Genomic DNA, 14,567 nt, shown 5'->3' with positions numbered 1-14,567 from the left:
ATATATCATAATAAAATAAAAAAATAAAAAAAAATTGAGAGAAAATTGGAGAAAAGAGTTTTTGTTAGAAAGAAATTGAGAGAGAACTAGAAAAAAAAAAAAAAAAAAAACTTTACAGTACTCAATTCAGGTTCTACATACCAATAACATTAAAATATATTGTATAGAGAAAACATATCTGGCAATATTCATCTTTGTACTTTTACTTGAGAAACAGATGCTTCGAAATTAACAAAATGGTTGAGATTGAAAATAAAAACTATGATAGTTTGATTAAGAAAATTAAAGTGAGCAATTTTAGGAAGAAAAAGACAACAGAAATAATCAAACCAGTCAATGGTTTGATGGGAAGAAAACCTTTGACAAGTTTGATTTTCAAAAATAAAACTATTGAGGGCAGTTAAACTATTGAGGGTAGTTAAACAATTAAATGAAAGTAAATCTGCAAATTTGATTTTTAAAAATTGAAACTATCAGGTCGGTTAAATTGTCGTGAACGTGTAGGTGTGGGAATTTTTTGTTTTAGATCTAATTAGTAGGTGATCGCATGGAAATTTATTTTTAAATTAAAAAATTAATTTTAAGTTTTAATACTTTATGTGTAAAAAAGTTTGACAATTAAAAGCTAAATACAAACAGATTTGCTAATAGTTAATAAAAATTGTTGCCATTGTGTGTGATCTTATGTAAAATAGGCTTATAAAAATAATTTTTTTCAAATTTTTTGTTTTTGTTTTAAAGAAGTGCATATATATTCAAAATTTTTATTTAAAAATTATTCAATAAATATTAATAGGTGCCTTAAATATACACAATCATTTTCGATGAATCATTATTCTTTAATAATATTTCACACTATTTATTATTTGACATTTGTCAATTTATCTTCTAAAACTTTACAAAAAAAAAAAAAAAAATTAAGTTCCATTATTTTAATCAATCAATATCAAATTGGAAGCTACACGGGTATGTAAATCACTTTATTGGTCTGTTTGGGAAGATGGTTTGTGGCTAAAATAGCCACAAAAGACAAAATAGGCTGTTTTAGCCACAACAAACAAAACATCACATTCAACCCAAAATCATTACACTATTTTCTCACAAAAAAAAGTCAAAAAAATCCTTCCCAAACCAAGCTTTGTAGCCCAGGCTAAAATAGTCAAAAAACCAACCCACTTCCCAAATCAACCATAATGCCTAACATAAAATCACAATGAAGTTAACTTTAATTAATATCATAATATTTTATGCTATGATGTGTATTACAACAGAATGATTTTAATTTTAATTTAAAATAAAATTTTAATTTTAATTATTTGTTTTAATGTTATTTATATATAATAAATTTAGTTAAATTATTTGTTTATTTTGATAATTTTAGTTCTATTGTGCTATAAAAAGTGTAATTATCATATAATGATTTTATATGATATATATTAAATTATAAGATAGTAAAATAAACGCTGATTTTGATATTAAAAATAATAGTTAATTAGAAAGAGAATTAGTAATATAAAACTAAAAGTGATTCTAATTATTTAATTTAATTTTATATTTATTTGGAAAAAAATATATAGAAATAGAATTATACAAAATTTATTTAAAAGATTAAAAATAAATATGTTGTGATTGGATTAAGAAGAAAATATATAAATTAAATATGTAAAGTATTGATTTTTTTATTTAATATTCTTTTTGAATTATTCATACATATTGTATAATGGTATATAAAGTCTACATTAAATATAAATATTTTGTAATAAATAATTTTATATTAAATAAAAAATTTAATTAAATTAATATTAAGACATCAATAAGATAGACAAAAAAGTAAAAAATATAAAAGAAAATTAATTTGATCAGTGTGATGAACATAATTAAGCACATTCTGTCTTATTTATTTATTTGTACATCGCGATACTTTTTTTTTTCAAATATCATAATAATTAAATTAAAATATCAACTATGTAAAAGAAATCTGATAATGACAAAACTACACGATAAAAAAATATAAAAAATAAGTATTTCTTAAATAGAGTCCATATAAAATTGATTATTATAATTGAAATTGAATTTGTGTATGCAATTAAGAAAATACATGTTGATATAATTTCATATATATAATCACTATAAAATTTAAACGACAAATTCATAATATAAAATAATAAATAATTATTGGGTATAGAAGAATGTACGGAAAAATAAGAAAAAAAGGAAGACAATTTAGCATTTTAAAAAAATGTTAATACCCTTGAGAGAATTAAGAAGAAAAACGTGAAACACAAACTTGAGTCTGTGGATTATCTAAATTTATGATGAAAAATAAATATTTGACAAATAAAATGCATATAAAATATGTAAAGTTAGTATAATTTAAATTAGATTTGCATTTGTGTAGAACTGTATATGTAATTAAAAAAATACATATTGATGTGACTCTTACAAAAAAATCATTATAATGTGCCACCTAAATATGAAAAAAACACTATTTTTGATAATATATATATGATTTCTACGTTGTAGAAGCTTCACTACGGTTTGGCACAACTTATAAGCTACTTATTTTAACTTTTAACTTGGGTGGTTTGACATCCCTTATATAATCCATCTTTTTATCTTTTTTTCATCACATCATCTCTCTACTTTTCTGCACATCTTTTCGTAAAAAGACAAAAATTGTACTTATTTAGATCATCCCAAACAATATGTGTTTGGTATAACTTAAATTATGAAATTATAGCTTATTTGTAATCTATTTTCAGCTTTGGGGGGGAAGCAACTCGGGAGATGCTTATTCAAACAGCTTATGCGCGCAGCTGGGGAGCATCTATTTACACACACCACTCTCTCTCTATACACATCCTTCACACACAACTTTCCAACACACTCTCTCATTAAGTGTGTAGGAAGAGGGGATATGGTGTGTGCATATAGAAGCTCCCGCGGGGGCCTCTATTTGCACACACTCAATCCTCTATTTGCACATCCTTCTTAATTCACACACCTAAAAAAATAAAAAATAAAATATTTACTCATTACACACATTTTTATTCCAATTATATCCCCATAAACACAACTTTCCAACCCTCCCAATCCACACACCTTCCAGACCGGCGACCACCTCGCTGGCAACCACCATTGTTACCACCTCCATTTCAGTCGCCATTCCCACCCCTTCCTCCACCCACCGGCGACACTACTGCGACGCCCACCCCATCCCCTCTCTCTCTCTCTCTCTCTCTCTCTCTCTCTCTCTCTCTCTCCCCTCTCAGTCGCGAAAAGGGGGCTTCGGATCTAGGTTCTCCTATGTGTGTGCAGAATTAAGGGTCGCAAAGGGGTGGAAGCTGCGACAGTGGTGGTGTTGTGTCCCGAAGTGAGGGGTTACGGGGGTGATTGGGAGGGTGAGTGAGTGACGAACGATGTGGTGGGGTGGGGCTTCAATTCAAGAAGAGGGAGGCTAGAGGGAGGCGAAGGAGAGCGACGAATTGAAGAAGGAGATGACCGGAGGGGGAGGCACTGTGTTGGGTACTAGGGTTAGGGTTAGGGTTAGGGTTTTGGTTGAAGAAGAAAGGAATATTTTGGTAATTTTATTTTAGGATAAAAATGTAATAAAAAAAATATTATTAAGTGTGTGAGGAGAGGGGAAGTGGTGTGTGCAAATAGAGGTTTCCAGCTCCTGTGCAGTGTTTGGGGAGCTGAAATGACTAAAATACCCCAGCAAAACTTGAAAAATTACGGAATTGCCATTATATAAACCCTCTTCTATTGCCCTAGCACGCTTCTCTCCCTCACACCTCTCCTCTCCTCTCCCCTTCTGGTTTCCTCTCTGGCGACGACGACAAGAACCCAGCAACATCTGGAAGATAGCAACCGATCGAAAAATTTCTATTTGGTTGGCCACATTGGTTTCCGTTGATCGCTAGGGCAACAGATCTCTCTCTCTCTCTCTCTCTCCCCTCTCAGTCGCGAAAAGGGGGCTTCGGATCTAGGTTCTCCTGTGTGTGTGCAGAATTGAGGGTCGCAAAGGGGTGGAAGCTGCGGCAGATCAATGGAAACCAGAAGCGTGCTAGGGCAACAGATCAACTCTGTTTTGTTTAATTTCTATTTGGTTGGCCACATTGGTTTAACTTCTGTTTTGCTTAAATAAATTCCTCTACGTTGGTTAAAAAAATTCTTCCTGAATGAGACTCAAGCTTGAGACACTTCCTCACATAGAGAAAGCATTATAATTTTTTTCAAGTTGGCCAAATGCCAATTGTGGATGGCTATATTTTCTAAATTGTGTTTGTTGTGTTTTGTTTTTTGATTGTTGCCTATATATCAATGAAATTGGCTTAGCGAACCTTTGATAGATTGAAACTGAAAGTATAATAAAAAACTGGGTTGTGATATTCATTGATTGAGGTTAGGTAAAAAGTATTATAAAAAACTTATAGTTGCTTATAGAACTCTGAAAAAACTTGTAAAAAACTGGGTTGTCAAATGTGTTTTTGGACTTGTGCTGTTATCAAATCTGAAATCCAACCACTACTTTGGATTTTTGCTGTTATCATAACCCAATCTGCTAGCTTGCTGGATAACAACATTGATTGATATTATACCTTGGTACCTGTTAATGGTGGTGCATGTTATTAGCATCAACATGTATACATGCCTAGTCATGATAGGGAATAGAGCTATATTAAATGATATCAGATATTATTTCTGGCTTCTCAAATTACAAAGCAATAGGATGGCAAGTGCAAAGTGGAGAATACAGCAGCAGCTTAGGGAAGATTCAATTGTCCATGAAATGAAAACTATCATCAAAGGTTTAAAAAAATAAAAAATAAAAACGAGGAAACTGGGGGATGGAGAATAATTCACAACTCAAATAACTCATAAGGTAAACTTGGTAAACTTGTAATTGCTGTGTCAAAGGCTATAGTGCCAATGGTTGTTGTTGCAAGTGTGAGATGGATAGACTCTATTGACACAAATTATATATATACACACACACACATATATATATATATATATATACCTGAGGGTTTGTTTGGTTGTGTTTTCATTCTGTTTTCTTTTTCTTTTTCTGGAAAACACTGATAAATTGTCCAAATTGAAACCATTTTTATCATAATCTTTGTAGTCTTGTTATTCCATAGAGTGCCGGCCTTGTGAATGATTGATATTGAAAAGTTCAAAAGACGGAAATATAAAAAGAGGTCTGGCATTGCCAATTTTATGAGCATTATTACCTTACATACTCTTCTTGTGTTCGTTGTCAATTTGCAGATTTCCAATGCCTCACATCATATGAAGGAGAGGTCATCAAAGCCGATTAGTTTGTGGTATATTGGGAAGATATTGCTCGCTTTTGTTTTTATTTTTGTTGTGGGTGCAATATTTTCATTAGCTTTGGAGAATCTTCCAAGGCTGATCTTGTTTATTAACTTTTCCATGTAATTTTTGTACTTGTACAACAGAGCTTGTCTTCTGTTAAATTGAGGATCTTATAACATAATGTTTTATTTTATTTTATTTTAATTTTTAATGTTTGCCAATGTGTATATGATGGAGAGCTTTAGGGAAGAACTGTGCTGTATTACTTTTGAAAATCATAATTGCATATAATCTCTTTTTTGTTAATGCTCTATGAAGCAAAGGCTTGGGGTTGAGGCATTTTCAATATGATTTATTGTATTTTTATTGCAATGACATTTTTTTATTCCCTTGTGAACTCAATATTATTAAAAAAATAATAAAAAAAATAAAATAAATTTGTGGTAATGTAAAAATGTACCAAATTACGTACTAATTAATCAACTTCTATTAATGAAATAATTTTTTCAAAATTTAAAGTGAAGATAATAACAAAATTACAATTTTTATGTTCATAAGGGCAAAAATGACAATTACACAACAAAAAGTTATTTTACAGCTTATTTACCAAACAATATCTTGCTGCTTAAATCTATAATTCCATTCACTTTCCCACAGCTGTACCAAACGGGGCTTACATCAAATTTGGACTCACTTAAAATAATATAATAGTATAGATTAGAATTAGAATTAGAACACATATCATTGCTATCAAAATATTAAACCAATGTATTAACTTTTGATTTAAATGTCGATTTTTCATAAAATTAATATTTTTAAAATTCTCTCATCAAGATCTATTAAATAAGATCCATGTTGACTACGAAATTTTATATATATATATATATATATATTACTGTTAAAATTGATATAAGCAGTAACATGTTAATCTGACAATATTATCCAAGAAAAAAAAAAATTTATTTTATCCTTACTCAATTATGTCTCTCCTTATTTGGGGGTTTTAAAACAAAATAAATTAGATTGTCTTTTTCTCCAAATAACGGTCCAACGAAAAGATTTTAACTAAATTTCCCTATAAATAATTAATCAATTTTAAATAATTTTTAACAATTTAAATATGAGTCAGCATGAATAGCTTAATTCAGTTTACGGCTTCAATCCCTCTCTCTCTCTCTCTCTCTCTCTCTCTCTGTCTCTCTCTCTTTCTCTTTCTTCTCTCTCTTGATAAAAATATCAAATTTTTGATCTACCAACCTGTGTTGGTTGAACAGTGGTCCAATGGGCATGCGTTATTTATGGTAGGCTGGTTGGGGCCTTTGGGTGCATGTTGCTTTATTACAACAGAGTTAGACATGCAACAAAAGGATCATAACTTGGCAAAAAACTTTAGTTTATGTATATTGCAAAAATAATAAAAATAAAATAAAAAATAAAAAAAGGAGACAAAAGGAGATGAAGCATCAGCTTTAAAGAAAATTGATTTACAGTGCCCTTTTGGACAACATCAGTGCTACCACTATCCACATGATGATTATAAAGGTATAAACAGACAACTTTGCACAAGGGCTTTCACAGATTAACCATATCTTCATTCCCAAACACTCCCCCAACTAAAAAAACAAAAGCCCAATTCCTAAAACTGAAAAATTCAAGTGGGTTCATAAAAACAGAAAGAGAAAACAAAAGAAAAAAAGAAAAAAATAAATAAATAAAACATTTTAATTCAGTTGGCTCTAATGTGATATGGGTGTTCTTGTTAGTTGTTGTTGGTCTGAATGTTGAAGGGCTAGAGGAAGCACCTGTGAAGAGCTTGAATCGTACTATTGTACATTGTGTGGTGGTGATTAAGCTCTCTCCCTCTGTCTCTCTCAACAACAATGAATGTTGTGGGGAGACTGTTTCCGTGACTTGAACTCACAGCGAGCCTTACTCATTCTTAGAAACAATGAGTGTAATAAAAGACTCATCCTCTTCATCATTTAGTAACTCTGATGTTGAAGGAGCTTTATCTCCATCTTGATCAAACCCGTCAATCTCATGAACCCCTTTCTCATCTTCCTCTAGTTTTCTTCTGTAAAGTTTTTCCTCTGCATCCTTCAAGAACTTCAACTTTGGTGGCGGCGATGATCTTGCCACATTAACCTCTGCATCACCTGATGATGATTCAAAGGGAGGCATAAATCCATGGTGGTCATATGAGGACTCAATAGGAGTAAGTGGAGGAGTGAAATACGGTGGTGAAGCAATTGGGGTCAAAAATGGAGTCTCCACTGTGAAAATCACTTCACTCTCACTCAAGCTTCTAGTTCTTGACCCTTTCCTACTCTTATTATCACCTCTAGACTTTCCATCTTCAGACTCCAAATCTTCTTTAGTTTCTTCTTTGATGGTGAAGAGAAATCTTGGTGGTCCCATGAGTTCAGTCTCCTCCACTCCATCATCCTCCTCCTCCTCTCCAAAGGGTTTAGGCCACAAGGCCTTGTTTGAATGTGCATGAAACAGAGATTGTGGATCATGGACATTGGGGTTGATAGTTGTGGAGCTTAAAGATGATGATGATGGATTCTTCTTCAAACAGAACATGTAGAAGAACTCTCTTAATGGATTGCTATAATCATCTTCAATCTCTCTGTTGACAATCCTCTTCTTCCACCATAGCAAGTAGTAGAGCTCAGCAACAAGAGCTAGTAAAAGAAACCCACAAACAAGACTCAAAGCAAGTCCTACACTGCTCAGAGATTTCATATTTTGCATCTATGCTACATCAGGAAAAGAAATTGATCATATTTTTACCTCAAAAACTGGTTTAAAATCCCAATTTCTAGTGAAAATGTCTATGGCCCAAAACCAATGACCATACTAGGAATTTAATCAAACACTTGTAGTGCACGAAAAAAAAAATAATAATAATAATAAAAAAGCCCAAAGAAAGTGGAAGAAAATCTTGCTGGACATTGCTTATGAGTAGTCTCATTCTCCTCTGAACATTATACAAACACATGAAACAGAGAGCATAAAACTTTTGACTGGAACTCAGAGACACACCACCAGACTCTCAATTTTATCTTTAGCAAAAGCTATCATATATACCAACTTTATTTGCATATCACTGTACCCAAAAACAACCACCAGCTAAAATTAAAAAAGCTTTTTTTTTAATCAATAAGGCTTGACATTAGCATCTTTAATGGCATTGATTCGAATCATAAAAATAATTTCTTCAAAAATGAAATAAAAATATGTACATCTTACATTTAAAAACTTTGTTTTAACAGAATTCTCACGTATTAAATCGTTTTCTTTTTGTTTTGTTTTTTTGTTTTTTTTTAAATAAGTGCTCAGATAAATCGGTTAACAATATATTAAATTTTTTCACATTATTCTATTATTCACTTTTATGAAAAATTGTATAATTATTTTAAGCGTGTTAAGAATGCCCTATAATTATGGACACCCATCAACAAAACTCTCAAATGAAATAGACTGTGAAAGGAACCCCCTTTGTTTTTACTGAAAATCACGCTCTTGAATCATGATATATGATTGTTATAAAACACGCATCTCTCCACCTTTCTAATTTTAAACTTTGTTTATTTAAAAATAAACTAAATTAAATTAAACATCAATAAATCCTATTTTTGTATCTTAGTAATTAATAAATCTTTCAAATAATCTAATGAACTTAATAATCCCATTTGTGTATAAATGACAATATAATCTTACAGTTTACAAGCATGAATGCTAGTTAATACTCATAAACGAATAAAATTCCCACAATTTGAACTTATAGATTTGTCCAAAACTTATTAACGCTGTGTTTGGTTGGGGGATTTGGGGAGGAGTTTGGAAAGAGAAAGGAAAAATATAAGTGAAATGTAAATAAAATATAACTACATTTCACATAGTTTCACATAATTTTTTTTTTTTTTTTTTTCCCTCCAAATCCCTCAACCAAACACAGAGTAAGAAATTTTTGTACTCCTTTTAAAATATTTAAAGAATCTCGCATTTTAAGTCATTACAAATAAAAAAGATTCTTATATTAGAATCCACTCCAAATTTAGATACCCACCCACCACCCCCAAAAAGATTTCCATATCATAAAATTTTATGCTCAATAGAAATCAATGTAGAGATACATAATGTTACATTTTAAATTTTTTTTATTGCATCTTTAATGTGAAACAATGTGGACTTATATAGTGTTATTTATTTATATGTTTTTTTATGGAAGGCATTTGTACCACTAGATTTACTCAATTGAATTTCACAAAATAATAAGTTGTGTATCTTACATTTCCAGAACCAAATAAATAAATAAATAAATAAGAAAACATAATGGAAATAAGGACATAACCATAAACCTAATTTTAAAAGAATATATTAAATGTTCATTTTTAAAATCAATGAGACTACTTGATCCATAAAAAAATCCTAAAACTAAATGAATCTCCATCCTTCAAGATAGGATTTATGAATAAATTTTTCTTAAATTAACCCACAACAACTAAAACCACCCAATATGTCTCATCTTTTAGTATGGAGGTGGGATTCTCCGTCTAAATTCTTTATTGACATTTTCTCCTAATTTGCTTTTTTATTATATAATAGATCTCTTTAGGTTAATCGTATGATAAAAAAATGATTTGTGATAAATAAATAAATAAAAAAAATGAGTCCTCAAACAGTAATTTTCTTTGTTAGTGAATTTACAGAACTACCCTCATCCTTTTTTTTTCTCACTATTAATAATAGTATATGCTTGTTACTATCATTTTTTACCCGTCAAATTATGAAATTAATATAAGCAAAGTCTTTCATGTGATTTGAGTCTTCAAGTTGAAAAAAAAAAATTGTTCAGTCAACGGGTGATGATTATGAAGTTCTTAAGGGTTGTAGCCAAATTCAATACATTTTCATGTTTCTCTTTTGTTTAAGGTTTAGATTTAAGAAATGAAAATCATTTCTGGAAACAAAAGAATTTAAAAAAAAAAAAAAAATGAAATTACCACAATTCTTGCATAAATTCATCTCCATTTTGATGACATAGAAACTTAAAAAAAATAATAATAAATTCTACATACATCCCGTTATGTTAATTTTGGTGTTCTATAAGTAGATGAAATAAGGGCAATTGGTATTAGATTAATCTTAGCAATAATTAATTACATTTCGATGGTACCTAACTCAAATTGAAACAACCCAAAACGAACCTCGTGAAATGGTACAACATCTCAAAGTTGTGATCATTATGATGTTTTGGATTTAGCATACCTAAGCACATGAAATTCATTAGTTGGCACACATTACACAAATGAGTAGAAGAAACACAAGCTTTTATTAATGGGATATGTTTTCCCCAATGGCTAGGAAATTAACTAAACCAACATGTTAAAGATTTTAAAAATTTTATTAAATTTTTTATCAAATGTCTCACATAGCTGTAAGATTTATATGAGACTCACATGGTATGAATTCCACACTCATATAAAACATTTGGTAAAAATTTTAATAAAACTGCTAGGATCTTTAACATTACTTTTAACCAAATAGACATTCTATCCTTGTAATTCATCCCCAGAGATTACAATTTTTTATTAGGGTGTTATGATCCCACATCAATTAATATAGATTTTGGTTATGTTTATATACTCTTTCCATCTAAAAATATTAGTCTTTTATTCCATTTTTATTGTTTAAAAATATTAGTCCCTTTTCAAAAAATAAGGCCGACTTTCGTCCCTGCTCGACAGGTTAGTCTTGCAGTCAAGCTCCCTTTTGCCTTTGCAGTCGAGGACCAATCTCCGTCTGGCCCGAGAAAACCTTTGTATGCCTCCGTTACCTTTTGGGAGGCCTAAGTCCCGTAGAAACTGTTTACTTGAGACTGTCCCTTGGCCCGTAGGTCCTGACACAAGGTTAGAATTCTAGCTCTTCTAGAGTGGTATCTCACTGATGGCTTGGGTCCCCTCGGAAGGAGGCCTTCTTTGCCCTCAATCTAAGCTGTGTAGGAAAGGCCCAAAGCCAATCCAAGGAAACAATAAAGCTTCATAGGGTCTTTCTGTCTAGGTACAGGTAGTCTGCATTTTCACAGACATGTCTATTTCACTGAGCCTCTCTTCGAGACAGTGCCGAGATCGTTACGCCTTTCGTGCGGGTCGGAACTTACCCGACAAGGAATTTTGCTACCTTAGGACCGTTATAGTTGCAGCCGCCATTTACATGAGTTTCCTATTTTGCCCTTCTTTTAAATTCATTAACAACATAAAAAGTACAATTATAACAATTGATATTTTCTGAAAAATGTACTATCAAAGGGTAATTTTGAAAAATTAATTTTTTTAAAGTACAATAATTGTACTAGCAAAAAAAAAAAAAAAAAAAATCTTGAAAGAGACTATTATTTTAAGATAGGGGGAGTAAGTTATTTGGACACTTTTTTTACAAGCCAAATTTATTTTAAGAATGAGTTCTACTCATGAGTTTTGTATCAATTTATATCAAAACCAACCACCATGTGTAATATGGGATTGCATGAGTATGACTTAGCCGTTCAAATTGCGGAAATGGTGACCTTTAGGTGAGATTAAGACACCAATGAGGTATCAACTATTGATAGGTGACTAAAATCAACAAAAGGGAAAGAGTTATCATAGGGTCAAGTAGACGTCGGTTGCAGAGCATGGTTCGGTTAACATAAATTTTGGTCTTGTGTATATTAGCGGTTGGACACTCTCTTTTTTCAAACTAGTTTTTAAAGATGAGTTCTATTCAAGGGGTTGATATCCTAAGAAATGTCACGTTAATATCTCATATTGAGAGGGTAATTTGTGAACAAATTTGTCACTGAAAAACCTCTGAAATTCAGTGGTTAAAAAGTCCACAAAAGTTGATTTGAAAGTGATGAACAAAGGCACAAAAACTTTACAAGCAAAGAAGCAAGAAGGGTGAATCACCCCTTAACTGAAAATGGCCTCAAGCCAACACTTTTAAGCCATAAAAATAGAGCTTTTTACAGTTCAAAATTAACCTCAAAACAATTGAGAAAGATGGCAAAACAAGGGTACAAAACAAATATAAAGAGAGAGTGTTATACCTCTTGAAGCCAAGACACAATTTGGCCAACAATCCAAGCCAAAAACCTCCTTCTAGAGCTCAAAACAAGTCCTAAGCTACCTCAGCCCAAAGACTAGAAACTTCTATCAAGGGTGTATAGGCAAAAGTGTAGGATTTGTGAGCAAATGTGTATAAGATTACAAGAGAGAGAAAGAAAAGTTTAGAAAGAGAGAGAGAGAGAGAGAGAGAGAGAGAGAGAGAGAGAGAGAGTTTTGTTCCAAATTTTCTAACCCTCCAAAATGGGGGAGGAATCCCCATATATATAGAAAAACAAGCCTTGAGCTTAGAAACATTCCACCATACACGTGTAGGGAGATGTAGCTCAATGTACCAATAGCTGGCACAACTGTCAACAAATATCTGAAAAAAGACACTAGTGGCCGACTGACCACACCAATGGTTGACAACCATGAGCCGTGGTATTGACCCTAACTTCATTTGCCATCAACTCAATGTCCACCCAACTGCCAAACCAATTATACAGCGAACTCGCCGATCGGCACTCCACCACGCAGAAATAGTGGCAGAAGAAGTGGGAAACCTGCTCGAAGCAGGGGCAATCAGAGAAGTATACTATCCTAGGTGGATTTCCAACACGGTAGTGGTACCAAAAAAGAACGGCAAATGGCGCGTATGCGTGGACTACAAAACAGTCAACAAAGCATGCTTGAAAGACAGCTCTCTTCTACCATGAATAGACCAACTGGTGGACCTAACTGCATGGCATAACCACCTTAGCTTTCTTGATGCGTATCACGGTTACCATCAGATGGCTATGTATAAACCGGACTAGGAGGTCACATCATTTATAACTCCCAGGGGATTATATTGTTACAAGGTCATGCCCTTTGGCCTAAAAAATACAGGGGAAACATTCCAACGGATGATCATTAAAATGTTTGAGCCATTGTTAGGAAAAACAATGGAAGCTTACATAGATGATATGGTGGTCAAAAGTAAGAATGAGGGGGACCATCTCAAGGACCTAGACGAGATGTTTCAAATTTTGAAGTCCCACAAGTTGTGACTGAATGCATCCAAATGCGCGTTCGGCGTAGGGTCAAGAAAATTCCTGGGCTTTCTAGTAACCAACTGGGGCATAGAAGCTGATCTTTCTCAGATCAAGGTCATCCAAGATATTGAGAGGCCCAACACAGTCAAGGAGGTGCAACATCTCACTGGCCTAGCAACCGCGCTAAACCGATTTATAAGTCAGTCGTCAGATAGGTGTCGACCGTTCTTTCAGGCACTGAAGGCCAAGCTTGAGTGGGATGACGAGTGCGACCGTACCCTGGAAAGCTTGAAAGATTACATGACCTCTCCTCTGTTGTTAGTAACCCCAGTACCAAGAGATGAACTCTTTTTATACTTGGCAATTTCCCAGCATACAATTAGTGCAATGTTGGTATGTGCGGAGGCAATACAACACATGCTTATCTTTTATGTTAGCAAAACATTGCTGGATGCCGAAACAAGGTACTTGCCGTTGGAAAAGTTGGCCTTGGCTTTGATGATGGCTATAAGAAAATTCTCGCATTACTTTCATGCCCACACCATGATTGTCTTAACGGCCTTCCCCTTAAAAGCATTATTTGAAAGAGCGGACTTTTCTGGGCAAATTTTGAAATGGGCTGTGGAGTTAGGTCAGTTCGACATTAAGTTTCAATCAAGAACCGTGATAAAGGCCCAAGCTTTGGTAGACTTTGTTGCTGACTTTTCACCAGGTAGTCATCATGTTTGCTCGATCGACTTGACCGAGGCAACCAAAAAAAGGGGAAAAAGTGCCGCAAGGATAGCGCAACCCTTAAAGCAGGACGCTCAACTACATAGCGAACCATTCAGCCCTGTAGAAAGGGAAGAAGGAACATACCGCAGTACCATTAGCAAGGACTCACCCAAAAGTAAGATCCTAAGACAGTCAGATGATGATGATCAAATCCTAACGATGGACCATAACTTAGAAGAAAGCATGATCAACACCCCTAATCCCAAGATATCAGCAGATCCCTCAACTTGCTGGAAACTGTTCATAGGAAAGATGTGGAAACTCTTCGTGGATGGAGCATCCAACAGGCACGGTGCAAGACTTGGCATAGTCCTCATCTCGCCAGATGGCCTAACAATTGAAT

At 33.0% G+C, this 14,567-nt stretch overlaps 1 protein-coding gene and 1 long non-coding RNA gene across 2 annotated transcripts; one reads left to right on the top strand and one right to left on the bottom strand.

Moving 5' to 3' along the window:
* The first annotated feature begins 3,791 nt into the window (after positions 1 to 3,791).
* LOC145792997 (uncharacterized) lies at positions 3,792 to 5,635 on the top strand. The gene is made up of 2 exons (XR_014333416.1): positions 3,792 to 4,811; positions 5,275 to 5,635. It is a non-coding gene; the product is annotated as an uncharacterized LOC145792997 (long non-coding RNA).
* A 1,139-nt stretch (positions 5,636 to 6,774) lies between these two features.
* LOC114269572 (uncharacterized) lies at positions 6,775 to 8,818 on the bottom strand. The gene has a single exon (XM_082875219.1). The coding sequence runs from the start codon at positions 8,077 to 8,079 to the stop codon at positions 7,252 to 7,254; it is 828 nt and encodes a 275-aa protein (XP_082731345.1). The 5' UTR covers positions 8,080 to 8,818; the 3' UTR covers positions 6,775 to 7,251.
* Positions 8,819 to 14,567: the final 5,749 nt, after the last annotated feature.

The sequence above is a fragment of the Camellia sinensis genome, chromosome 1 (genome assembly GCF_055761805.1).
Source record: "Camellia sinensis isolate YWXY chromosome 1, ASM5576180v1, whole genome shotgun sequence".
Lineage (NCBI taxonomy): Eukaryota > Viridiplantae > Streptophyta > Magnoliopsida > Ericales > Theaceae > Camellia > Camellia sinensis.
This window is presented reverse-complemented; position numbering and strand designations above follow the sequence as displayed.